Source organism: Pristis pectinata, chromosome 25, assembly GCF_009764475.1.
Source record: "Pristis pectinata isolate sPriPec2 chromosome 25, sPriPec2.1.pri, whole genome shotgun sequence".
Classification (NCBI taxonomy): domain Eukaryota; kingdom Metazoa; phylum Chordata; class Chondrichthyes; order Rhinopristiformes; family Pristidae; genus Pristis; species Pristis pectinata.
Genome location: NC_067429.1, coordinates 12,203,136 through 12,231,026, shown reverse-complemented (window position 1 = coordinate 12,231,026; position 27,891 = coordinate 12,203,136). Strand labels below are relative to the sequence as shown.

Below are 27,891 nucleotides of genomic sequence, written 5' to 3'. Positions count from 1 at the left end.
CATTAACCAGAGAAGGCAGCCTTTCTGGATTTCATATTGTGGTCTCCTGGATTACAAGAATGACATGCTAAACTGGTAATCTTGGTTGATCACTTAATTATTTCAAGGCATGGTATTGACTGAGTCACAGACATTCATTTAAGTCTTGCTTTTCGATTGCAGTTAGAATTCTTTTCCTGAGAAAAGTATTTTGTTACTATATTTTACATGCTCTCCCAACTGCGGTTTTGGAAAACAAAGGGGGACAGACAAAATGGCACAGTTCTTGAGGATGTACTGGGGTAATGAGATGTGTATATGTGCATATATGTTTGAAATTACAGAGCTCTTTGAGAGGTGATTCGGTAAACATTTGGGATTCTGATTGTAATTTATGCCTCTATTTGCAAAAGCAGGGAGGTTATGTTGAAAGAAAATCAAAGTGCTGTAATTACTAAGCAGGGTAGCATCTGTGGAGGGGGAAAACAATGTTAGCACTTCAGGTTAATGATTCTTCATCAAAGCAAGTGTTATGATGAACCTTTGTAACATACCGATTAAGCTAATTCTGGACACTAATTTTAGGAGATAACATGAAGATCCTTGAGACAGTCCCTAACAGACTTAACTAAAACAGTTCCAGGAAGAGAGCTACAAAGTTGAATGGAATAATTGAAACTATTTGCTTTGAAGAAAAGAAAGATGCGAGGAGATTTGACAGATGTACAAAATCAAGATGCATTTGGGATAAATAGGAATTATTTCCATGATCAGATAACTCAAGGACCACAAGACACAATTTCTAAGGATTCGAAGGAGTGAGACCAAGCTTGAGAGAATATGATAAATGCAAGTTTCTGCAAGAGGGTTTGATTGACGAATGGGTGTGAGAGAGACAAAAGGTATAATCAGGGGAATGTCATAAAGTATTTGTAGATTTGGAACAAATAAATATAATTGTCTTGTAAAATATATTCATACAAACTTGGTCCATCAGGTGAATGTTCTGCTTTTGTGCTTATTTAGCAATATAATTGAAAACTCCATTTAATTTATTGCTGGAGATATTATTGGTTTATTACTGTTCTATTTTGCCATGTTCACAAACTCAGCTTGCACAACGCCTAGATCCTTTCCACCTACACATTTTTATGCCATCTATAGTATGTGTGACATCCATTTTGGATTCCAGTTTGTACTGAATTTCATCCATCACTAATGTAGCATTTATAGATTTTATTTAGTTTTTATCAGTGTGTTTGTTTTCCTCCAGTCCCCTACTGGTTTAGTATAGTAATATGAAGAAATGTTGTACCTGTAGGTTGATAGTTATTAATATTTGTTTAAAAAGGTGTGCATCATTCACGAAATTCTGTAATAAAGTGCTATCCTCTAAATATTTTTTTAGAGATATAGTTAAGCCGTATGATTTCACAAAGTTCAAGTTTCCCATCCTCCTCCATTGTTACAAAGAAATGTCAATTTCTAAAACTTGAATACTATTTCTAGTTGCGAACTTTTATTCAGAAACATTTTCATCATTGTTTTGATACAGGTTCCAGACGTTGTCCACCTTTGTCTTTACATGTTAACACTGGCTGCAATTAAAAGGTAAGGGCATTATTTCTTAATGATACACAAGTATTAGTGTCACTTAGTTTCTCTAGTGTGTTACCTAATGATATGGGCTGGAAAGCATGCTAACATGTAATTCAGAGAGTAATGTGAAATTATATGTTACGAAATATCAGTTCTTTAAGGCACTAATATATTACATTCTTGATTGCCAGTGTGGGTGCATTAATTTAACAAAAAAGTCTACTTTTTGTCCTTCATGAGCACTGATATCATTAAACCATATATTTAAAAACAACGTCGTATGGTTGATTGTTCCTCAACTGAAATTTGCCTCCCTTTATGTTAACATATTCCAAACCCCGATTTTCAGCAGGCCTCAACACTTCCTTGCAATTCCCTGTCCTGATGGTACCTGTGATTCCTACACCAGTACTCTGTTGCCACCACCATATAATCTAAACATTTCCATGAAGGCTGTGGGATTTGCTGCTCCCATTTCCTCAATGACCTGAATCCTCCCAGTATTCAGATTCACTTTGAGAACTTCTACTCTTTCAGTACTTGGAGTGCTTTTTCTTCCATTAATGGTACCAAAACCAGGCCACTTTGAAAGTCTTCCCAGGGCACTGACTACTATTCTGCCAAGGAATATATGATCGTCTCCCTCACCTAACAAACTTGCAGTTTACTTTCACCCAACCCTTTCAACTTTAGCCACTTGCTTTTTCTAGCCTTCTGCACTATCCTCCACACTATCTCTTGGCATACTGTTCCCCAAGTTACCATGATTCCATGTCTTAATGTCTTCTGCTCACCATGACATAGTGTATGTTTTGTATCACCATCCTTCTTAGTGTGTGTATTTTTTAAGAAAAAGACAGAGCTAGAAACTAGAAAATTGTGAAGAAACTGTATGTGAGAACGGAGAGTATACATGCCTACTGGAGAAGAAACTTGCATCAATATTTGGGGAGAAATGATGAACAACGTGTGATTAAATAAAAGGTCCAGTGAGGAGTAGAAGGACTTTTAATGTATACAATATACTTTACTAGCTTAATGTCTCAAGTACTTTACAGTCTGTGTGGTTGCTGTGTTCAAAAATACAATCTGTTAGTTCCATTTTGAAATCAAACTCGTAGAAATATTATTTCACTTTGTTTTTGTGTGTTTTGATCATTTTTGTGAATATCTTTGTTTAATCGGTGGGTTATTTTTTAAATGACAAAATGTGGCTACAGGCAGGCAAGCCGAAAATGCAATTAAGATGAATTGATAAGAGTCTTAGAAAGGCAGGTGTGAAGTTGGTGCAAAATAGTTATCTCCTTCACACAGTGCTAAATTTATACATCTTGCACTGAAATAAACTTGTGAATGAAATCTGGTCTTGTAATTACAGTGCAAGAGGTCAGAGTGGAAGTGGGATGGAGAATTAAAGTGCCATTTTTATTTTGTGTAATTTAGACTTTCACTTGTATGGTTTACTCTGTCATCTGCATGATAGACATGTTCCTCATGAACAAAGAACATTCCAGTCATTGAAAAGGTGTGTACACATATATACAGTACATGCAAATGCTTTAGAATCAATGAAATGGTTGTGTTGTTACATATTCACTGTTGGAATGGAATAAGCACAGCATAATTTGCTGCTTGCGGCGTCTTGTTATATGCACAATAATGACCAAATCATCTTTTGTGAAGTCTTGGTGGATAACTTAACTGGCTCTCTACAAAATAGCATCATGGTGTCCTTTGCATCTATCCAAGAGTGCAGACTGATTCTTGGTTTAATGATTTATCAGAGAGATGGCACTTTCAATTTTGCAACTATCCTTCAAGAATCCACTGCAGTGTTAGTGTAGATTTTTGTTGGTATCTCTAAGTCAAGTTAATGCAATGCCTGAACCATGATTTACACATTCTATTTGATCCCAGCTAGTTTGCAGAAATGTCACATTGGTCACGTAAGTGGGTCCTCCACTGCAGATTGTTATTAGCAATGTAAGGTTTTGTGGAAAATCCTCAAATTTCAGAAATTGAAAAAGTTATTTGTATTATGTTTAGTATTTATAATATGTATTTTACAATATATTGATTTTCAAATGTTGATAATCACATTGTAGAATTCATCACATCATCTCAAATGGTTTTAAAGATGTTTAAAAATAAAACCAAAGAAACTGAAGTTATTTTCAAATTGGTTAATTTCCCTTGAGTTCATGCTGCATACCTCTGGAGTAGGACCAGCTTGTGAAGTGTTGGTGAGAGTTGAGACAGGAAATAGTGTTTTCATGGAGAGAGAGGAAAATCTAACTGCCAATGTGAAGGCCCCAAAAGGGTTGGAAGAGATCCAAGTACTATATTCCATTATCCAAGATCTGGAAATTGTTGCCCATAGCCAGGTTGAAAAAGTGCCCCATAATCAGGTGGGGGAGAAATATAAATTAAAATATCCTGAAGTAGTAGGTTTTCTAAGAAAAACAAAATATCTAACCGATACATACTGTATGCCATGAGGTAGAGAGCTATTTGTGGCTGGGGTCCTGCAACCATGTGACTGATAACGTCCTGTTACTGTGAGGCCCAGGGAGGAGGAGGAGGAGCAACAGAGACCATTTAAAAAGTGTGTATCAGGTGAGGAGCTGCTTGTCTTGTTACTGTGAAAGAGGAAAGATCAAGCAGAGTTGCTATTGAGGTTTGAGGTGTTACTGTTATTGGCCAAAGTCCATGCTTTGGTGAGGAGGACGAGCAATAACAAAGTAAGTCAAGGTAGGATTTTTCATTGTCCTCTTTATAAGAGGCACGGCTGTGTAGGATGTGAGATCACCTGCAGCTCCTCTCGGACCATGTGAATCGGTTGGAGTGGCAGATGGGGTCATTGACCAGCATGCAGGAGGCAGAGAATGTTAAAGACAGGAGTCTCAGGGAGGTAGTCACACCAAAGATCCAGGTGGATACCTGCACTACCTGCCTTCCCTGGAGGGAATATAGGGAGTTGGGCAAAAGGTTAAAAAGCAGGATTTCAAGGGCAGTAATACCTGGATTACTCACATGCAAGTGAGGGTAGGAATAGGAGGTGTAGGGCAGATGAACGTGTGGCTGAGGAGCTGGTGCAGGAGGGAGGTATTTAGGTTTTTGGACTATTGTGATCTCTTCTGGGGCAGATGTGTCCTGTACAAGAGGGATGCATTTCACTTGAACTAGAGGAGGACCAATATGCTGGCAGGGAAATTTGCTACATTTTAATACAAGAAGCCTGATGGGTAAGGCAGGTGAACTCGGGGCATGGATACTATAGATATTGCAGAAACATGGTTGAGGGATGGATAGGACTGGCAGCTCAATGTTCTGGGGTACAGATGATACATGTAGGATAGAGGTGGGGTTAAGAGAGGAGGGGGAGTTGCTTTTTTGATGAGGGAGAACATTGCAGCAGTACTTGTACTCCTAGGGAATAGGCCAGTGAGGCTGTATGGGTGGAACTCAGAAATAAAAAGGGAGTGATTACATTGACTAATGTTGTGCCTTTATTTAAGAAGAGCTGCAAGAAAAAGCCCAGGGAACTACAGGCCAATGAGGTTAACATCAGTGGTGGAAAGTTACTGAGAGACAGAATCTACCCGCATTCGGGAAGGGAAGGCAAGGCAAGGCCTGATTACCGATAGCGTGACTTTGTGTGGGAGATGTCTCAAATTTGAATGATTTTTTTGAAAAGATGACCAATAGGATTGACAAGTGCCAGGCAGTAGGCGATGTCTTCATGGACTTTAGCAAGGCCCTTGACAAGGTACCACATGGTAGGCTAGTCTGGAAAGTGAGATCACATGGGATCCAGCATGAGCTAGCCAATTGGATGCAGAATTGGTTTGGTGGAAGAAGTCAGAGGGTGGTAGTGAGGGTTTCTTTTCTAGATTGCTGGCCTGTGACCAGCAGTGTATTTGCAGGGATTGGTGCTGGGTCCACTATTGTTCGTATCTATTATTAACAATTTGGATGAGAATGTAGTTGGCATGGTTAGTAAGTTTGTGGATGATACAGTGGACAGTGAAGAAGGTTATCTAAGATTTACAGCAGGATCTAAATCAACTGAAAAAGTGGGCCAAGGGCTGGCAGATGGAATTTAGCTCAGACATCTGTGAAGTGTTGCATTTTGGTAAGTTAACCCAGGGTAGGACTCTCGCAGTAAATGGCAGGGCCTCGGAGAGTGTTGCAAAACAGAAACCTAGGGGAATAAATATATAGTTCCTTGAAAGTAGTGACGCAGGGAGACGGGGTGATGAAGATATTTGGCATGCCTGCCTTTGTTGGTCAGCACACTGAGTACAAGAGTTGGGAGGTCCATGGTAGAAGTGTAAAAGATGTTGGTGACACCACACTTAGAGTATTATGTGCAGTTTTGGTTGCCTAGCTATAGGAAAGATGTCATTAAGTTGGAAATGGTACAGAAAAGATTCACAAGGATATTACTGGGGCTTAAGTTATAAGGAGAGACTGGATAGGCTGGGGCTTTATCCCTGGAGTGAACAAGGCTGAGAGGTGGCCTTATGGAGGTTTATAAAATCATGAGGAAGTGGTAGGTGTGAATACAATTATAATGTTTAAAAGACATTTGGATAGGTACATGGTCAGGGAAAGTTTAGAGAGAGATGGACCAAATGCAGGCAAATGGGACTAGCTCAGGTTAGACAACTTGGTTGGTATGGATGAGATGGGGCGAAGGGACCGTTTCTATGCTGTATAATTCAATGACTCCAAGATGCTGATGACATTATTCTTATGGTTTTTGAGTAAATGTTAAATTGTGTTTCAAGAAATGTGTATTGCACACCACCTTTTCAAAAAAAAATATAATTAAGATGATGGCAGGGTGGAAGGTGCCATTTATAAAATGGGTCCTTTTGGCTTACTGAATCCACACCTACCAACAACCACCCATTCACACTAATTCCTCCCATTTTTTTATTCTCCCCACATTCTCATCAACTCCTTTCAAATTTGACCAGTCACTAAAACACTGGGGGCAATTTACAATGGACAATTAATGTAACAACCTGCACATATTTAGGATATGGAAGGAAATAGGAGCACCTGGAGGAAACTCGCACAATCACTGGAAGAATGTGCAGACTCCAGACACAGCACTGGAGGCCAGGGTTGAACCCAGGTCTCTGACCCTTTGAGGCTAGGTCTCTGACCCTTTGAGGCTGTGTCTCTGTGGCTTTGTGTTGGCAGTTAATGCTGGATTCATTTCACATAAAAAGAAGTCTCCTTTATGTAGCCAGAATCTGGGTAATCTGTAGTAGGACAGAGAGCAAACACAAAATTTCTTGTCAAAGTTCTTCAGCTTTACCATGTAGCTTTCTTTCATCAGACTGTTATGCCTGAAAGCAGTTTGTTTATTTAACATAAACCGATCAAAAGAAGTGATTTACAAATTTTATTATCTGATGCATTGAAATCAAAACAATATTCTTTGGATTGAATTCCATTCATGGCTTTTATGACCAGCTAGCCAATCTGGACACACAGAAAAAACAGAATCCAAATGAATGCTTTTTTTTTTGCTGGTTTGATTCATGGAGGGTATTAATTGATCTTAGGAATTCCTATCTGGAAATTCAAAGTTTGTTTCCCACTATGTTCAGTTTTAAAATCCTGGAGATTCCTATTTTACTTTTCAGTGTGAATTTATTGTATCAATATTAAATGTGAAATGCCTTAAAAGATAACACTAATGTTAGCTGTTAATATTTTTATTGGATTATATAATATGTCTAAAAATAAGACTTGTGGTGTCAATTTTCCTTGTTCAAATTCTGAAAGTGGGTGTGTTTGTGGTTATGAGTTAACTTTAAGTAGGAGTATATTAAAGTGGAGCATTTAGCTCTTTAGATAAACAGTCTTGTGGGTTAATGGCGATACCATCTTTATGGAGTTTCTACGGGCAATTGTTGATCGTGTTAATGTGCTATACAAGTGCTAAGAATTAGTTTCTGTGCGTCATGTTGAGTCAAAATTGCAATGTGGAGGAAGAGATCGTTTGTACTTTATTTCATTTGGATAGTGCAGTCTAGGCAGCAACATGCAGGGAAATATGTTGCTGTCTTTAGTTTTTCTGTAGATCATTTTGATGAAATTGATATCTTAGCAATATGTTGGCAATACCTTTAATTATGTAAACAGGTACTTCCACTGCTGGAAAAATTCTGGCTTGTCATTTTGGAGAGTTGGCAGATTGTACCAACAAGCTTTATTATTTGGTATTGATGACCCTGTTGCCTCAAAATTGCAAGTTAGTTATTCAAGCATCTCAAACTTGGTTATTTTTCATTTATGCATATGCTGTAAACTTTTTCCTTGATCAGTACTCAATAGATGAAAATGTTTTGAATTAATGTTTTCTGATCATTAATTGAATGTTTAGTCAGGCTGGTCAATTCAGTGGCATCCTTGTGACTTCTTGAATAATAAGTAGTTGTAAACTGATTCCATGACTATAATTTGCTTTGAGTACTAGTAGTCTTTCCCAGTAGACAAATTACTTGATTTGTGATTCTTGCCCAATGCTTAAAGTGTATTACATGCTGAAATTCCACCACTAAAGCCTGATTTGATCAGACTCCTGGTAACCAGAATATTAAACCCGAATTTCCAATGATCAAGAAATTTTGGGACCCATTTTTACTAGTGACCCTGAATAAAGTATTTATATGTTTTTGGGACCACCTATTTGTGGACTGCTAATTAACTGTTTTGTCTGGTGATTAACCACAATGTGTCAATTTTGTTATACCATTATTTTTAATAAGAGATAACACTGTAGTTAATGATTTAAAGCCTATTTGGTTTACATAAAAGTAAACTGCTGAGGAGTTTGAATATGCAAAATTGGTCTTGTGACTTTTGCACACACTCATTTTCATCGAGCTTCTGTTCAGCTTTCAGTTCCCATGCATCATAGAAGGGAGCCATTTTGACCCATTGAGTCTGTGCTGGCTCACGGAGCAATTTCATTCCCCTAGAATTTTACCTGTAACCTATTCTCACATTCTTAGCAATTGCGCCCACTTCCAGAAGTTGTTCTACTTGCCTCACACTAGGGGCAATTTACAATGGCCAATCCACCTACAGACCAATGTGATGTGAAACCAGAGCACTCATCGGAAAGCCATATGATCACAGAGCGGGCATGCAAAGTCCAAAGATCAGGATTGAATCCAGATAGCTGGAGCTATGAGGCAGCCTCTCCACTAATTCCCACACAGTGCTCTTCACAAGAACCAGCAATCAGACTAATCATGAAAATTTCTTAGAGTAATGCAGTGCAGAAACAGGCCCTTTGGCCCAACTCATCTGTGCTGACCAAGATGCCCATCTAAGCTAGTTCCATTAATTTAACATTTTGAAGGTTAAAACAGAGTGGGGGGAATGAACCTAGCTGGATTACTCTGTACCAACACAATGAGATGACTGACCACCACCTGTCCTGTAAAAATTCTATTTGAATCTATTTTTACTTTGGTACCTAAGGAAATGCACACTTGTAAGATTCTGTTAATCTTCTGCTATTTACTTTTAATGGACCTGTCAAAATTTGAACTTTATGGTTTCTATTCAAAGTTAAATAAATGTGTAAAACAAGTGTAATTTGTAGAAAGTCTGAAGGAATGTTATGTTAATGATTTCTTTCACATTCTAGAAGGGAGGGAGTGTTCTTGGGCATTTGTAAAGTGTGACTAATTACTACACAATAGTTTCTGTCAAACTTGGCATGTTGGTGGTGTTGACATTAGTTGCTGATGAAAGCTGAGCTGAGACTGCTCCCCTGAACAACTGCAGTCAATATGATGATGTTGTCACACCACTGTTGGGATACAGTTCCAGCTTTTGAAGAAATAGTGATAAGTGTCCAAGTTCAGATAATGCCTTACTTACAAGGGAACTACCAGGCGATCTACACAACTGCAGCCCTTATCTAGATGGCAGTTGTTGGTTTGGGAAATAGTTTGAATTGTAGATTAGTGTATTCATTAAGTCTAAATATGGTAATGATTGAAGGAGTGGTTGTATGTCATTGTTTTTTTTAACAAAAACTATTCATAATAAAAAACTATATACAATAATAAAACAGTTTAAACCTTTAAGAATGGAACTGTACACAAATGTAGTGTTACCTTTTGATGTATAAAAAACACAGCACCAATGCCACGTGTGGCTCCCTGGGGTGATACCCCAGTCCCATATTTACAATATTTGAGGGGCTTCCTCACCTGACCCCACCTCTCCCTCTCCTATGGCAGAAGAACCCTAAACTGTCGTCCTTCCCCACCGAGCCCTTGCGCTGGCTGCGCCCAGATTCAGTGTGTCCCTAAGCATGTACTCCTGTAGCCTGGAATGTGCCAGTTGGCAGCATTCAGTTACCCCACATCTATTTGGTTAGCTTTGAGTTCCTTGCCTTTGTGGGACCTGCACCCATTCAAGAGTATTCCATCACTCTTCTGACTTGTGCTGAGTAAATAGTAGAGGGGATTGGGGAAATTGAGACACCAGTCACTTCCTGCAGAATGAATAACCTCAGTCCTCTGATAGACTTGAACTAGGTAAATGTTACAGTTCCATTCATAATGCATTGTGGTGATTTGAACAATGACAAATGTTAAATACTTGATTGGTAATGCTGTTTCCAAATAGATTTGACAGTAATTGGAATTTTGTGTTCAAAATTTCACATAGGTGATTAAATACTTCTGTCAATGGCAATAATGAGAAAATAAGTAGTTATTTTTTTGTTTCTAATTTTCTGTATAGTAAAAGGCTTTCAGCCTTCTGTCTGCATTTAATATGTAGAAAATATGCCATTAATGTCCAGCAGTAAACTGGATAATGAATAAGCAGATACAAAGGAATACTCAAAATCTGCAAGATTGCTTTGGGATGCCTCCCAGATGCATAGAATCATCAAAATTTGTGTCTCAGAAACCCACTTGATCCATTAGAAGACCCATCCAATCCAATGCAACCTCCCAGCTTAATGTTGTAAGGTATGGTGTATCCAAGTTTCGTCGACTTCAGCTCAGCATTTAACACGATCATTCCACAAGAGCTGGTGGAAAAGCTGAGGCTGTTAGAGGTGGATACTGGAATTTGCAATTGGGTCCTCAATTTCCTGATGCTGCAGCAGCAGATAGTTAGAGTTGGCAGTCATATCAGGAATCATCTCAGTGAGCACAGGCTCACCTCAAGGCTGCGTCCTGAGCCCTTTATTGTTTAGCCTGCTCACACACGACTGCATTGCTAGATTCAGTACTAACTACATCATTAAGTTTGCTGATGACACAGTAGTGGTGGGTCTCGTCACTGACAATGATGAGTCTGCACATAGGATGGAGGTGGAGCAGCTAACAGCATGGTGTAGATTCCACAATCTCACCCTCAATGTGGACAAAATAAAGGAGATGGTGATTGATTGATTTTAGGAGGGCTGGCAAGCATGATCATACACTGCTGACTATTGATGGTGCTGCTGTGGGAGAGGGTCAGCAAAATTAAGTTCGGGGGGGGGGGGGGGGGGGGGGGGGAGGGGGGGGGGGGGGGGGGGGGGGGGGGGGGGGGGGGGGGGGGGGGGGGGCGTGGGCGGGGGGGGGGGTCACTTAGTGGATGATCTGACCTCCACTATTAACACTACAGCCATCGTTGAAAAAGCCCAGCAGCAGCAGCAGCAGCAGCTTTACCCCCTCCGGAGACTCAGGCAGGCCTCCCTATTCCATACCTCATCACTTTTTACAGGGGCACCATTGAAAGCATCCTGACCTACTGCCTCACCTCCTGGTTTGGTAGCTGCAGGCTCACGAACAACAGCAGCTCATAGGATGGTGAAGACAGCTAGCAGGATCATTGGTGCCCCTCTCCCCTTTTGATGGAGATCTATCAGCAATGCTTGTGTTTGCATAGCTACAGCCATCATTAAGGACTTTCATCACCCCACTCAGGAGCTGTTTTCCCTCCTGCTGTTGGGAGAGATATAGGAGTATCTGCTCTAGTCTAGTAGGATGCTGAACAGCTTTTTTGCCCACAAGCAGTCAGGATCAATAAATGGACTGTGTCCTCTTCCACTTCCACCGAACAAGCTCTCCCTCCAACACACACACATACTCACATCAATACAGAAACAGTTGATAGTTACCTGATACATTGAACTTCATCTCAAGCTGAATAAGGTACTTATTAATTATATAAACACACTTATTACAGATATGAATATGTGTGTTGATATGTTTTAAGTTTTGTTTGAGATGTTTTTAGACTATTTTAGATATTTATCACTGTTCTTTTTGTGCACATATGCAGCTGGTGAGAACAGTATTTCATTTTTTTGTGTATGTTAAATACTCCAATGACAAAGCAAATCTGAATCTATTTAAATATGATGGAGACTTCCCACTCCATCACCCTTTTGGTGAGTGAGTTCATGTGGTTTCTCTCAGTTTAAATATCAAACAGAGGCACAGATTTAAAAATCAAGAATGTTTTGTACATTGATCATCACCTCTTTTCTAAGGTAGTAAGTTGCTTTTTTTGAGCCACTGTAGCTATTTCAGTTGAATTAAGAAATTCTTACATTTTCATATTAAAACAACAATTATAAATCAGGAAATGGTAACTTTAAAGGAGTTCTGGAGATTGTGTTTCCATATCCTTGTTCAATGGTAAATTTCATGATTCAGGGAGATGTGTGTAAGGTGTACAACTTTTTACATGGTTAAAAGTTCATGCTGGATTCAATGATGCCTTTCATTCAAATACATCCATCTTTTTTCCTTAACTGTAGTTGAATGAACTTTATCAGGGAGTTTTTTGTCATAGTGGACAGTAGTAGTGGCCAAACTCTGAATGCAGGAAATAAAATATTTTAAGTTGTTGGAATACTTGAGGGTTGAGAGTTGTAAATGGGAAGGCCCTGCATTTAACTTCAGTACAAAGTGAGTTGACTGTCTGCATCAATGCATTAACAAAATGAAAAAGGACATTGATTTATATAGTTCCTCCCAATTCCACCTTTTGTTCTGATTACCTCAACTCAAATCTCATTTGCAGTGTCACATTGGTTGTGAGGGATCACATCATTGACTGACAATATTCAAATACCAAAACCATAAAGTCATTGGGCTAGAATTGAGAAAGGTCAAAGGTGAGCCAGGCTCTGTACAAGTTGCCCCATTTTGACATTGACCCCCTGTAACATAGAACACTACAGCAGTGCAGGGCCTTCAGCCCATAATGTTGTGCTGACATTTTAGCCTGCTCTAAGATCCATCTGACCCTTCCCTCCCACACAGCCCCCTATTTTTCTATCACTCATGAGTATTCTTAGCTGTCCTTAATGTATCTACCCCCACAACCTCTGCCAGCAGTGCATTCCACACACCCACCACTAAAAAAAACTTACCCCTGACATCCCTCTTGTATCTTCCTGTAATCACCTTAAAATTATGTCCCCTCATGTTAGCCATTGTCACACTGGGGGGAAAAAAAACTGTCCACTCAATCTATGCCTCTTATCATCTTGTACACCTCTATCAAGTCCCCTCTCATCATCCTCCTCTCCAAAGAGAAAGCCCTAGCTCACTCAGCTAATCCTCAAAACAAGCTCTCCGATCCAGGCAGCAGCCTGGTAAATCTCCTCTTGCACCCTCTCTAAAGCTTCCACATCCTTCCTATAAATGAGGTGACCAGAACTGAACAAACGATATGTCAAGTGTGGTCTAACCAGAGTTCTATAGAGCTGCAACATTACCTCATGGCTCTTGAACTCAATACCCCAACTAATGAAGGCCAACACACCATACGCCTTCTTAACAACCCTATCGACCTGCTCAACTACCTCAAGGGTAACCTCCAAGATCATGTTTGTTCAATTTTTTTTTATTATCCAAAATAAACTTTATTCATAATAAAAGACTATACAATAAAACAGTGTAAACCTTTACACTCATGTAGATCAATTTTTAGTGTTACTTTTTACACAAACCACAGCACCAATGCCACTCGTGTGGCTCCCTGGGGTGATACCCCAATCCCATATTTACAATCTTTAAGGGGCTTCCATGCCTGACCCTGCCCCTCCCTCTCCTGTGGCAGAAGAACTCTAAACTGTCATCCTTCCCCACCGAGCCCTTGTATTGGCTGTACCCAGCTTCAGTGCATCTCTCAGCACATACTCCTGCAGCCTGGAATGTGCCAGTCAGCAGCATTCCCCTACAGACATCTCAGTGCTGGGAGACCAACAAGTTTCAGGCAGTCCAAAGGGCATCTTTCACCGAGTTGAAGACCTTCCAGCAGCAGTTGATGTCCGTCTGTGTCCCCCTGGGAACAGCCCGTAGATCAGAATCCCATTACGCAGCTGCTGGGGATAAACCGTGACAAGGACCCTTGCATCTTTCACCACTCTCCTCACAAACCCACAGCCTGTAAAGAGGTGGGTGACCATCTTGTCCCCAGCACAGTCCTCCTGGGGGGCAGCGTGCTGTGACTGATGTTCTGACCATGCAGGAAGGATCTGACTGGGAGGGCCCCTCTCACTGCCAGCCAAGTGAGGTCTTGGTGCTTGTTGGTGAGTTCTGGCAATGAGGCATTCTGCCAGATGGTCTGAACTGTCTGGTCAGGGAACTACCCCACAGTATCCAGAGTCCTTCTCCTGTGGTGTCTGCAGTATGTTCTGTGCTGACCACTGCCTGATGGACTTGTGGTCAAAGGTGTTGGTCTGGAAGAACTTTTCCCACAAAGGACAGGTAGTGCAGCAACATCCAGCTGACTGGGACATTGTGGCTACGGGGCCAGGCCCATCCTTTGCAACAGCAGGGACAGGTAGAACCTTGGTGCATAGTGACACTTGGGGCCCACATACTTGGGTTCCACACAGCCCGATGCAGCCACAGATGAAGGTGGTCATCAGGATGAGGGTGACATTGGGGAACACCTTTACCCCCATTGTCCAGGGACTTGTGCATGGTGACCTGTTGGACCTGCTCCATCTTGGATCCCCAGATGAACCAGAAGACAGCACAGGTGATTTCCAAGCCAGAGAAGCAAGGAACAGGCCACACCTACACCAAGTACAGCAGCCCTGAGAGCACCTCATACCTGATGACCAAGTTCTTCCCAGTTAGAGAGGGAGCACTGTTCCCAGTCTCTGCTTCACCTTCCCAATCCGCTCCCACCAATTTTTGTTGCACGTCCCAGCTCCTCCGAACCAGATCCCCAGCACCTTCAGATAGTCAAACCTGACAGTCACCTATGTAATGTGTATCTGTGCCCCTGCCTTTGCATGCTTCAGGCTTGTGTATTTCAATGCTTTCTTGATTGACCTTTTGCATACCACCTTTCCATCAACATGAAATTATCCAAAGGTGTTTTACATGCATCTTAATCTGCAATGTTCATTTTACCTACTAAACATTCTTTGCCATAATGTATTTTATCAGAGTTGGCTCTTTGGCAATATTCAAATCTGTACATGGTGTGACTACTTCCTAACTATCTCCAGCTATGCAAGATTACTACACTCATCCAATTTTGGTTTGTTGCCCACCTCTTGTTTCCTGCATTCTGCACTCACACTTAAGATTTTGGCAACCCAGGCTTGAAGCTCTGGAATTCCCTTTATGTATTTATAATTCATCTCTGTACTCTTAAGTTCCTCAAAATATAACCACCAAACTCTCAATCAGCTCAAAATGTGTTGAATAGTGTCCCATTTTATTTTGCAATCTTGTGTACTACATTGTACCATTGAAAGCACTGTTTAAATTCAATGGGAATTCAGGCTTTGAAGATACAAAATAGACAAATGGGGGGGGGGGGAAGGAGAGAAGGGGGAAATGATTTAAGTGAAAATATCTAGATGGCTCAAGATAAAGCAATAGGAGGGGTGGGGGCTGGTACTTGGAGGTTTAAAGGGCAGTGGGAGAAGTAAGTGATGCTTGGGCAAGGCTGGAAGGGGAGGGAGTGCTTAGAAGGCAGGAGGGAGTGGCTGCAGCAAGGCCAGAGACTGATGCAAGTTCGGAATTGGGAGCAGACTGGGAGGAAATTGTGACTTTTGCTTGTTCAGCCAGGAGGGAAGCAGCAAAGGCAGCTCAGGACAGCCTTGAATATTGCAAATGAGGATAGAACAGAACAGTATAGCACAGGAACAGGCCCTTTGGCCCACAATGTTGTGCTGAACTAATTAAGCTAATGACACCTAATCTCTTCTGTCTGCATGTAGTCCTTGCCCCTCCATTCTCTGCATATTCATGTACCTATCTGCCTCCACTACTACCCATGTATTCCAGGCACTGACCACTGTTTAAAAACTTGCCTTGCACTTCTCCTTTGAACTCTTTCACCACCCACCACCCCCCCACCTGAAATGCATGCTTCTAGTATTAGAACTTTGACCCTAGGGAAATAACCAGCTATCTACTGTTTCTCATAATATTATAAACTTTCTATCAGGTTTCCCCTCAGCCTCCTCCACTCCAGAGAAAACAACCCAAGTTTGTCCAACCTCTCCTTATAGCATATGCCCTCTAATCCAGGCAGCATCCTGGTAAACTTCTTGCACTCTCTCCATAGCCTCCACATTCTTCCTATAATGAGACCAGGATTGAATGTAATACTCCAGATGTAGCCTAACCAGTTTTATAAAGCTGCATCATAACTTCCCAACTCTTGAACTCAGTGACTAATAAAGGCAAGCATGCCATACTCCTTTACTACCCTGTTGACTTGTGCAGCCACTTTCAGGGAGCTATGGACTTGGACCCCCAAGATCCCTCTGTACATCAATGCTATTAAAGGGTCCTGCCATTTAACTGTGCACTTTCCCTTTACATTTAATCTTCCAAAGTGCAACATCTTGCACTTGCCCAGATTAAGTTCCATCTGCCATCGCTCCACCCATATCTGTAACTGATCTATATCCTACTGTATCCTTTGGTAACCTTCCAACACCATCTACAACACTACCAATCTGTGTGTCATCAATAAACTTACTAGCCCTCCCATCCAACTCTTTGGAGAAGGAAGAGGAGATTTGTAAGAAAAGGGACTGAACACATTCACCCCAACTTCTGAAATTCCAGTTGTCACAATGTTGTGGAAGTAGAAAAATTGATTTATTATTGTCATATGTACAGAGATGGTGGAAAAACATTTGCATGCCATCCAGACATTATTCCAAAACAAGTACATGGAGGTAGTACAAAGGGAAAAGCACTACAGAATGCAGAATATAGTGTTGGTTGCAGAGAAAGTGCAGGTAGACAAAGCAAGAGCCAATGACTAGGTAGATCGAGAGATTAAGAATTCATCTTTATTGTACAAGTAGTCTGATCAAGAGTCTTACAGCAGCAGGATAGAATTTGTCCTCAAGTTTTGTAGCTTTTGCCTGATGGAAAGTGGGAGGGGTCTTTAATTATGTTGGCTGCTTTCTAAAGGCAGAGGGAAGTGTGGACAGAGTTAATGGAGGGGAAGCTGGTTTTTGTGCTAGACTGGGCTGTGTTCACAACTCTGCAATTTCTTGTGGCCTTGGTGAGAATAGTTGCCATACCAAGCTGTGATGCATCCAGATACAGATGCACCATGGAAAGCATTTTAATTGAAGGTGATCAGGGACACACCAAATTTCCTTAGTTTTCTGAGGACAGATGCTGGTGTGCCTTCTTGGCTATAGTGTCTATGTGGACCAGGACAAGCTATAGGTGATATTTACACCAAGGACAACTGTCTTCACTTCAGTACCATTGATGTATACAGGGGCCTGTACTCTGCTCTGCTTCCTGAAGTCAATGACCAGCTCTTTTCTTTTGCTGACATTAAGGGAAAGGTTGTTGTCTTGAAACAATGTCACTAAGCTCTACCTCCTTCCTGTACTTCTCAGATTTTAAAATCTGGACAAGTACCTGAAGGGCCATGACCTTCAGAGATATAGACAAAGAGCTGAGAGGTTTTTTTGCCAACATGGATGCAATGGGTCAGCCTCCTGTATTGTAAATTTATGATGCCATGATGTGTGCTTGATCATGGAATTTTATACAAAAATAATTGCTGCTTCTGCTGACAAAAGCCTTTGGACTGTTGTATGTTTCTGATCAATGGGGTTTACTTAAGTTCACTTAAATGCTATATACATGCAGTTACCTCTCATTAAAAACAATGACTCAGTTGAAATGAATGAGATTGTGTAGTGTTGGGTTCTGTGGCACAGTGGGAGGTTGGATGTGCTGGTATCTGACCTTGACTCTCTCTGGTCTCTGATGTAATGTGCAGGCAGAGAAATTGGAGGTGAGCTGACCTGTGAAAGCAGAGTCTGGAGATTCTAAGGAATTGCAAACAGTTATGTTTCAGATCTGTCACCCTTCAGAATTGAAACATGTTGCAGGTTTAACAGGTTTCAAGCAGGTGCAAAGAAGGGCTCTGGAGTGAGGAGAGGACCAGAAGAACAGAGTTTGAAATTGGTTAAATGAAAAATGGGATGAGTAAAGCACAAGAGTTTGGTAGCAGGGAAACTAAAGAAAAGATACATCTGGAGCAGTTGCATCTGCTTTGCGATTAGGTCCTTTGTACCTTCTGGGCTCAACCTAGATTTCAACAATTTGGATATAACCACTGTTCCTTTTTGTTAAGATTCATAGAATTATATACAGCATGGATCCAGGCTCTTCTGCTCACCATGTCCATGCTGACCATTAAATACCAATCTACACTAATTCCATTTACCAGCACTTGGTCAGAACTTTCTATGCTTTGCCACTTCAAGTGCTCATCTAGATAAAGTGTTGTGTACCTGCTTCTACCACCTTCTGCATTCCAAACTCCAACCACCTAGGTGAAAAAACTCTCCCTTCTATCTCCTAAACCTCTTACTCACAAACGCTTCCCTCTGGTTATAAACACCTTAAGCTAGTGGAAAGGTTTATTACAGTCTATGCTACCTATGCCCTTCAATTTTTGTTTTACACCTATCATCTTCCCCATCAGCCATTGCTCCAAAGAAAACAAACCTATCCTATTGTTTCTCTTCATAAATCACTCCATCCCAGGCAATGTCCTGCTGAATCGCCTCTGCACCCTCTTCTGTACTGTGGCAACAAAAACGGCACACTATTCCAGATGTGGCCTTGAAGTTGTACCATAGCCTCCCTACTCTTGTATTCTGTGTCCCCTTTACCACACTATCCACTGGTACTGCCACCTTCAGATATTTGTATTTGTTTGTCAAGGTCATTTTGTTCAATACTCCATAGGGCCCCACTATTCATTGTGTATGCCCTACCCTATGATTTCCCAAAATGCAACACTTCACACTTACCAGGATTAAATTCCATCTGCCATTAATCTGCCCAGTTTACCATCTGATCAATATCTTTATGCAGCATGAGATGATTCTCTTCACTATCCACATCAACTTTTGTCATCTGTAAACTTATCATTAACACAAGTTGTTAATGCATATAACAGCAAGGATCCCAGTACCAATTCTTGTGCTACACCATTGGTCACAGGTTTCTAATCACAAAAATAGCCCTCCACTATCACCTTTTGATATCTCCTATTACCAAGCCAGTTTTGGACCCAAATTGCCTTGGACCCACTGACTAAACCTTTGAACGAGCCTTCCAGGTGCTACATTGTCAAGTGCCTTGGTAAAGTCCATGCAGATGACATCACTGCACTCTTCATTTACTTAGTTGCATCTTTGGGAAAAACTCAGTGAAATTAATCACAGGATATCTATGCAAAAAACCTACTACCCCATAACATATTTGCACAAGCTCAACTGAATGGTAGGTATTGTAACTTTATGGGTTTGAAAGTTTCTCAATTAGGAAAGTTACTTGTAATTAGTTATGGGGTTACACAAGGTAATTTGGTTCTTGAACTAATCACTTGGGAATTTACAATGCTTAATCAAGTTAAGAGGATAGGGATTAGTTTAGCTTTTATTATTCAATCACCATTTTTGCAAAAAGACATTTTTCTTAGCAATGCTCCACAATATTGTAATTTAGCTTGTGCAAAGCATCACTAGAGTTCAATTGTTTTTGGTTCATGTTCTGCTTCTATTTAACAAAATCTGTAGATTTTAATTGAATAATTTGCCAAGAGCCTTTAATGGATCTTAATTATACAACTAATATTTGAGAAACAGAACTGAATATTCAATCACATGCTAATTAACTGTACAACTTGGTACAATTAAATGCTCAGTGCTACACATAAGTAATTAAGTGGGGAAAGATTATTCTTTAGTTGGCATCTAATAAATTAAAAAGCTTCCTTCCTATTATAGTGAAAGCTCCTTACTTGTGGGGGAAAAATTCCAATTCTGTACACATTTATTTCAATAGCTGTAAGCACTATGAAAGTTTAAAACAAACATTTGGCAACTTTAAAAATTACATTGCTTTTAGGACACATTTGCTTTAAAGAATACAAGATTTTGTTCTCTCATTAAAACTGATTTTTGTAAATACATATTCACTTTAATTGGTTGTTTCCTATGTAGCTTGTTAAGTGATTTTTATTTACCTTTCAGATCTTAGACCATGTCAGTATGGATTCAGGCCCAGCAGCTTCAGGGCGAAGCTCTGCGTCAGATGCAGTCCTTGTATGGACAGCATTTTCCAATTGAAGTTCGGCATTATTTATCACAGTGGATTGAAAGCCAGGCATGGTATGTACAATTCAGATGAAAATGTTCAGGTTAGATTTGTCAATAGTTACTGATATTTGGTTACTATTACAGTGTGGTGTTAGAAAGGTTAGTTATACTTTGGCAATCATTTCAAGCTTCAAACACTTGGATATACAGTACTTTTGAATTAGCCCTTTTGTTTTAAAATCTTTTCCATGCCCAGGATAGCTGTACTCTTAATTAGTAATGTTTTTCTTAATTTCTTGTATCAGTTTCAGCCTGGACAATATTTAGATTTACATTCATTTTGAATGTTAACTTTCAGTCTCACATTTGTTGCTTTGAATTTAAATCTTTCTTCATTTCTTTATTAGATAGATTAGAAATTAAGTTGATAATATTGTCAATGTAGTGTTAAAAATCACTTGAAAACCAAACCACTTAAAAACAATTGCTTCTACAAAATAAGTTGTGAGTTTGTCAGTGTAAAAACTACTTAGATTAAAAACAATTATACCACACCTTTTCATGACCCCACTACTACTTGAAGTACTTCACTGTCATTTAGTTTCTGGCTAATTAATTCTTGAAGGAAATGAGCCCATCTTCAGAGGGCTGTGGATGTTGAGTCAAAGTAGTTAAGGTAGAGATCAATATATTTTTAATTCATGAAGAAATGGAAAAATCTGAGGACTAGGTTAGCTATGATTAATGAAAAATGTGGAGCTAAAAAGCTAACTTCCTGGAACAAGCTTTCTGGGTTCCAAACTGATTGGGATATAGGCAACCCCCATGTTATGGTCATTTGGGTAATGGAAATTCACCACCCAAAATTGAGATGTGGAATAAAATTCACTCACAGAATTTAGGTTTAAAAGTAAATTACATTTTTCCCCCCAACTTGCTTGACAGTTGCAGATGCCAGTTTCACGTTACAGAAAAATCACCATTATCGCCAAAGATACCACCCTCCCCACCTCCCACTCTTTCTAATGCAGTCACTTCTGATATTTCTTCAGTTTGATGTTAGAATGGCAACAGCACTGATGACCCAACTGACAGCAGTATCCAGATACATGTTGGTTTATTCTCTGGTATAACATCTGTGGTAATCTGACATTTAACCGAGGCAATACTACTGTCATGGGTAGAGCTTCTCATAAGATTTCAAACTGAGACCTCACTGCCCTCCTAGTTGCACTAATCTAGTTGATGTTTGAAGAATCTGTTCTCCTACTGTCCTACCCAATGTTTATTCCTCAACAAATTCCTAATTATCTGTTACACATAATATAACAGACCTTGCTGCACAAGTTAGCTGTTGCATTTCCAACATTACAATAAGGGGTTTGACTTCAAATAAAGTGATTGGCAATGAGGTACTTCAGAAAGCATTGGGGTCATAAAGGTGTGGTATAACTAATCATTTAAATAGTTTTTTCAGACTGAAACATGTTGCATGTGCACAAGAAAATACAGTATTCCTTGAAGTTGGTCACAATTTTAATGTAGGAAAAACTCCACTGGCAGGTTGTTCCACACTCACCACCCTTTAAGTGAAGAAGTTTCCCCTCAGATTCCCCTTAAATATTTCATCTTTCACCCTAAACCTATGTCCTCTAGTTCTATTCTCACCCAACCTTAGGGGAAAAGCCTGCATGCATTCACCTCATCTATACCCCTCAATTTTGTATACCTCTAAGATCTCCCCTCATTCTCCTGCGCTCCAGGGAATAAAGTCCTAACCTATTCAACCTTTCCCTGTAACTCAGGTCCCAGCAACATCCCTGTAAATTTTCTCTGCACTCAAGCTTATTGACATCTTTCCTGTAGGTAGGTGACTAGAACTGCACACAATACTCTAAATTCATCTTCACCAACATCTTGTAGAGTTTCAACATAACATCCCAACTCCTGTACTCAGTGCCCTGATTTTTGAAGGACAATGTGCCAAAAGCTCTTCACAGCCCTGTCTGCCTGTGACACCACTTTTGAGGAAGTATGGATCTGTATTCCCAGGTATTTGTTCCACTGCACACCTCAGAGCCCTACCATTCATTGTGCAAGTCTTACCCTAGTGTGTCCTCCCAAAGTGCATCACCTCACTTGTCTGCATTGAATGTCATCAGCCATTTTTCAGCCCATTTTCTGATCTGATCAAGATCATGCTGCAAGCTTTGATAGTCTTCCTCACAGTGCACTACACCCCCAGTCTTTGTGTCATCTGCAAATTTGCTGATCCAGTTTACCACATCATCTAAATCATTAATATAGATGATAAACAACAGACCCAGCACCTATCCCTGCAGCACACCACTAGTCACAGGCCTCCAGTCAGAGACCACAATCTACTACCACTCTGGCTTCTTCCACTAAGCCAATGTTGAATCAATGTTGTGGGCAGCATGGTAGCATAGCAGTTAGTGTGACACTATTACAGTGCCAGCAATCAGGGTTTGATTCCTGTCACTATCTGTAAGGAGTTTGTACATTCTCCTGTCTGCATGGGTTTCCTCCCACATTCTAAAGATGTACGGGTGGGTTAAAATGGGCAGTGCAGACTCGTTGGGCCAGAAGGGCCTGTTACCACGCTGTAAATAAAATTTTAAAAAAGCTTAATTTAAAAATCCAATTGACTGCTACTTCCTGAATGCTTTCTGGACTAGCCTTCCATGAGAGACTTTATCAAAGGTCTTGCTAAAGTCCATGTAGACAATATCCACTGCCTTTACGTCAATCTTCTTTGGTAACCTCAAAAAACTCTACAAGATTGATTAGACATTACCTATCACCCACAAAGCCATGTTGACTATCCCCATCTCACCATGGGGCAGCATGGTAGTGTAGTGGTTAGTGTAATGCTATTACAGTGCCAGGAACCCAGATTCAATTCCTGCCACTGTCTGTAAGGAGTTTGTATGTTCTCAGTATCTGGGTGAGTTTCCTCCCACATTCCAAAGACATACAGGTTAGGAAGTTGTGGGCATGCTATGTTAGCACCAGAAGAATGATGACACTTGTGGGCTGCCCCCAGAACATTCTCAGTAATGCAAAAAAAGCATTTCATTCTGTTATGATGTACATGCGACTAACAAGTATCTAATCAGACCCTGTTTATCCAAATACTTCTATATCCTGTCCCTTAGAATACCTTCCAATAATTTACCCACAATTGACATCAGGCTCACTGGCCTATAATTTCCCAGCTTATTCTTAGAGCCTTTCTTAACAATGGAACATTAGCTATCTTCCAGTCCTCTGGCACCATCCCCCAAGGCACAAGGTGCTTGAGTATAATTATAATCCTAACTGCCTATACCTCATATGCACCTTTTTCTTGACTAGAGCTTCAATATCTCTCAATAATAGAGGTTCCCTAAACCTGTTAGCCTTGCCTTTTATTCTAACAGGAATATATAGATTCTAAACTCTATTTCACTCCTGAAGGCCTCCCATTTACCAAGCATCTTTGCTGGAAAACAACCTATCCCAGATCCCTTCTGATGCCATCAAAATTGGCCTTACTCCAATTTAGAATCTCAACCCAAGGACTAGTCCTATACTTCTCCATAATTATCTTGAAACTAAGGGAATTATGATCACTAGATCCAAAGTGTTCCCCCACACACACTTGTCACCTTCCCTGTCTGTTCCCCAAGAGGAGATCCAGTATTACACTCTATGGGACCTCTACATAATGATTAAGGAAACTTTCATGAACACATTTGGCAAACTATCCCATCCAATCCCTTCATAGTATGGAGTCCCAATATGTGAAAAGTTAAAGTCTTTTACCTATTATCACAACTTTATTTTTCTTGCAACTGTGCTACTTCTCTACAGATTTGTTCCCCTATATCCCACTGACTATTGGGAGGTCTATAATATACAGTGGCATGCAAACGTTTGGGCACCCCGGTCAAAATTTCTGTTACTGTGAATAGTTACGCGAGTAGATGAACTGATCTCAAAGTTAAAGATGAAACATTCTTTTCAACATTTTAAGCAAGATTAGTGTATTTTTTTGTACCATTTTAGAGTGGAAAAAAAGGAAAGGAGTACCATGCAAAAGTTTGGGCACCCCAAAAAATTTGAGCTCTCAGATAACTTTTACCAAGGTCTCAGACCTTCATTAACGCTATGGCTTGTTCACAGTCATTGTTAGCAAAGGCCAGGTGATGCAAATTTCAAAGCTTTATAAATACCTTGACTCCTCAAACCTTGTCCCAACAATCAGCAGCCATGGGCTCCTCTAAGCAGCTGCCTAACACTGAAAATTAAAATAAATGATGCCCACAAAGCAGAAGGCTATAAGATAGCAAAGCATTTTCAGGTAGCCATTTCCTCAGTTTGTAATGTAATTAAGAAATGGCAGTTAATAGGAATGGTGGAGCTCAAGTTGAGGTCTGGAAGACCAGGAAAACTTTCAGTAGGAAACTTTTTTTGCGTTACTGAGAACGTTCTGGGGGCAGCCCACAAGTGTCATCATTCTTCTGGTGCCGACATAGCATGCCCACAACAAGAAAACTGCTCGTAGGATTGCCAGAAAGGCAAATCAAAACCCCCATTTGACTGCAAAAGACCTTCAGGAAGATTTAGGTGACTCTGGAGTGGTGGTGCACTGTTCTACTGTGCAGTGACACCTGCACAAATGACCTTCATGGAAGAGTCAGAAAACCTTTTCTGCATCCTCACCACAAAATTCAGTGTCAGAAGTTTGCAAAGGAACATCTAAACAAGCCTGATGCATTTCGGAAACAAGTCCTGTGGACTGATGAAGTTAAAATAGAACTTTTTGGCTGCAATGAGCCAAATGGAGAAAAAAGGGTGCAGAATTTCATGAAAAGAACATCTCTCCAATTGTTAAGCACAGGGGTCAATCAATCATGCTTTGGGCTTGTGTTGCAGCCAGTGGCACAGGGAACATTTCACTGGTAGAGGTAAGAATGAATTCAATTAAATACCAGCAAATTCTGGAAGCAAACATCAGTCTAAAAGAGCTAAAAATGAAATGGCTTCCACAATAGGATAACAATCCTAAACACCTTAAAATCCACAATGGAATACCTCAAGAGGAACAAGCTGAAGGTTTTGCCATGGCCCTCATAGTCCATCCCCCCATCCCCCCCAACCGACCTAAACATCATAGAAAATCTGTGGATAGACCTCAAAAGAGCAGTGCATGCAAGAATCTCTCAGAACTAGAAGCCTTTCGCAAGGAAGAATGGGCAAAAATCCAAACAAGAATTGAAGACTTAGCTGGCTACAGAAAGCATTTACAAGCTGTGATACTTGCCAAGGGGGTGTTATTAAGTACTGACCATGCAGGGTGCCCAAACTTCTGCTTCAGGCCCTTTTCCTTTTTTGTTATTTTGAAACTAAAAGATGGAAATAAAAAAGTAATCTTGCTTAAAATGTTAAAGAAATGTGTCATCTTTAACTTTGCCTTTTGGAAGTCAGGTCATCTTTTACTCGCTTAGCTATTCACAGGAACAGAAATTTTGACCGGGGTGCCCAAACTTTTGCATGTCACTGTAGTCCCATTAACGTGGTGATCCTTTCTTATTCCTCAGTTCCACCTATATTACTTCAGTGGACAAGCCCTCCAGTTATGTCCACTCAGAGCACTACCGTGACATTTTCCCTGAGTGTAATACCAACCCTCTCCCTTTAATACCTCCCACTATCATGTCTAAAACATTAGAACATTGAGCTCTGTCCTGCCCTCCTACAACCAAGTCTCTAAAGGCTACAACATCATAATGCCATGCTCCCCCACAACTAAACCACACACACACCACCACTGTCAAACCTTCCTGCAAGGATATTGGTCCCCCTCTAGTTCAGGTGCAAACTGTCCCATTTGTACAGGTCCCATCTGCCCTGGAAGAGAGCCCAATGATCCAAAAATCTGAAGCCCTCCCTCCTCACCCCATCTCCTTAGCCATGTGTTAAACTGTACTATCCTCTTTCTTGCCTCACTAGTATAGGTGGCAATCCTGAGATCACCACCCTGGAGGTCATGTCTTAACTGTACACCTAACTTCCTGAATTCACTTTGCAAGGCTTAGTCACTCTTCTTGCCTACATCATTGGTACCACTGTGGACCACAACTTCTGGCTGCTCATCCTCCCCCTTAGGAATGCTGTGGACTCAAGACATCTGACCCTGGCACCTGGGAGGCAACATACCATCCAGGAGTAATGTTCTCATTCACAGAATCTATCTGTTCCCCAAACCAATGAATCTTCTATCACTACCGCACTCCTTTTCTCCCCCTTCCCTTCTGAGCCAGAGACCTGGCTGCTGTGGCTTTCCTCTGGTAGGTTATCCCCTCCCAACAGTATCCAAAACAATGTACTTGTTATTGTGGGGAATAGCCATGGGTACCCTGTACTGACCACTTATCCCCTTTCCCTGTCTTGACAGAGACCCAGCTATTTGCATCCTGCAACCTAAGTGTGACTGCTTCCCTATAACTCCTGTCTATCATCTCCTCAGTTTCCATCTCCAGTTCCCTACATAGTCAGTAAGGAGCTGGAGCCAGATGCATTTCTCACAGGTGTCATCAGGAGGGACATGGAGGTCTCCCTGACTTCCCATGAGGAGCATACCAGTGCCCCAACTGCCATTTCACTGCTCTGTGGAAGAAGAAAAAACCTTACCTGAACCTCACCTTCACTCAACAAAGCCTCCTGAACAAAAGCCAAGTCAATGATAACAAAATAAAATAATTACCTGATCTTACCAAGGCCTTCTCTCTGAACCCTCTTTCCTGATAAGCTGCTCTCATTACTCCAAACTTAGAGCAATTTACTCCGACCCATCATCACACCAAAGCTCCAACTCTAACAGTGGCCACTCTATTTAACTCTAACTTCTTTTTATTGGCTGTGTCAATTAGCTGATTAGGCCAATCAGCTATTAACAATTTGCAAATGTGCCAATTGTAGGGGTCCTGCTTTGTGAAACTGAACAAATCCCAAGATTTACCTGCTTGAAACTTTTGCTTCTTGCTCTGAGTCCCATCTCCTGCTAAGTGAAAGTCAACAATGAAGTGTTTTCCCCGCAACTGAAATTTCAAAATAATCATTTGACTTACACAATATTAGCCATATGAGCCAAAAATAAAATATTCTTTCAGCTTTGCTAATGGATATGTTCCTTGAATTGTTTCTTTACGATGCTTGGAGTGGATATAATTGAGGTGCAGAAAATTATGTAAACTTAGGGTAAACAGTAAGAATCTGTTCATCTTGGCGGAGGGCATAGATTAGTTATAGAGAGATTAGAGGAGAGTTGTGGTGGGGGAGTGTGTGGTGGTGGAGTTATTCACTCAAGTAGTGGGAATCTGGAATACTGCCTGGAAAGGTGGTAGAGGCAAAATCATTCACCACATTTAAGAAGTATTTGTTGAGCATTTGAATTTGCTATAAATTTCAGGATTATGAATGAAGAGTTAAGTCGGATTTTGTCTGCAATGGACAGGGAGGAGTGAATGATCTTTTGTCCACAAATGTCGATGCTTCTATTGTGATTTTCTTGTGCTTTGCTTCCATAGGTGTCCAAACAAATCCAGCATTCCTGTTAATGTGTGTTAGCTTTGAAACGCAATCCATCTTCGGGCAATTCTCTCATGTTGTTTTTTTTATAT

At 40.6% G+C, this 27,891-nt stretch overlaps 1 protein-coding gene across 1 annotated transcript in view; it reads left to right on the top strand.

Annotated features, from left to right (window-relative positions):
* LOC127582961 (signal transducer and activator of transcription 5B-like) overlaps window positions 1-27,891 on the top strand; it is a 107,052-nt gene that overhangs the window by 45,823 nt on the left and 33,338 nt on the right. The window contains 2 exon segments of the mRNA XM_052038619.1: window positions 1,535-1,590; window positions 20,138-20,275. Of these exon segments, the coding sequence (XP_051894579.1) occupies window positions 20,148-20,275 (128 nt within the window). The 5' untranslated portion in view covers window positions 1,535-1,590; window positions 20,138-20,147.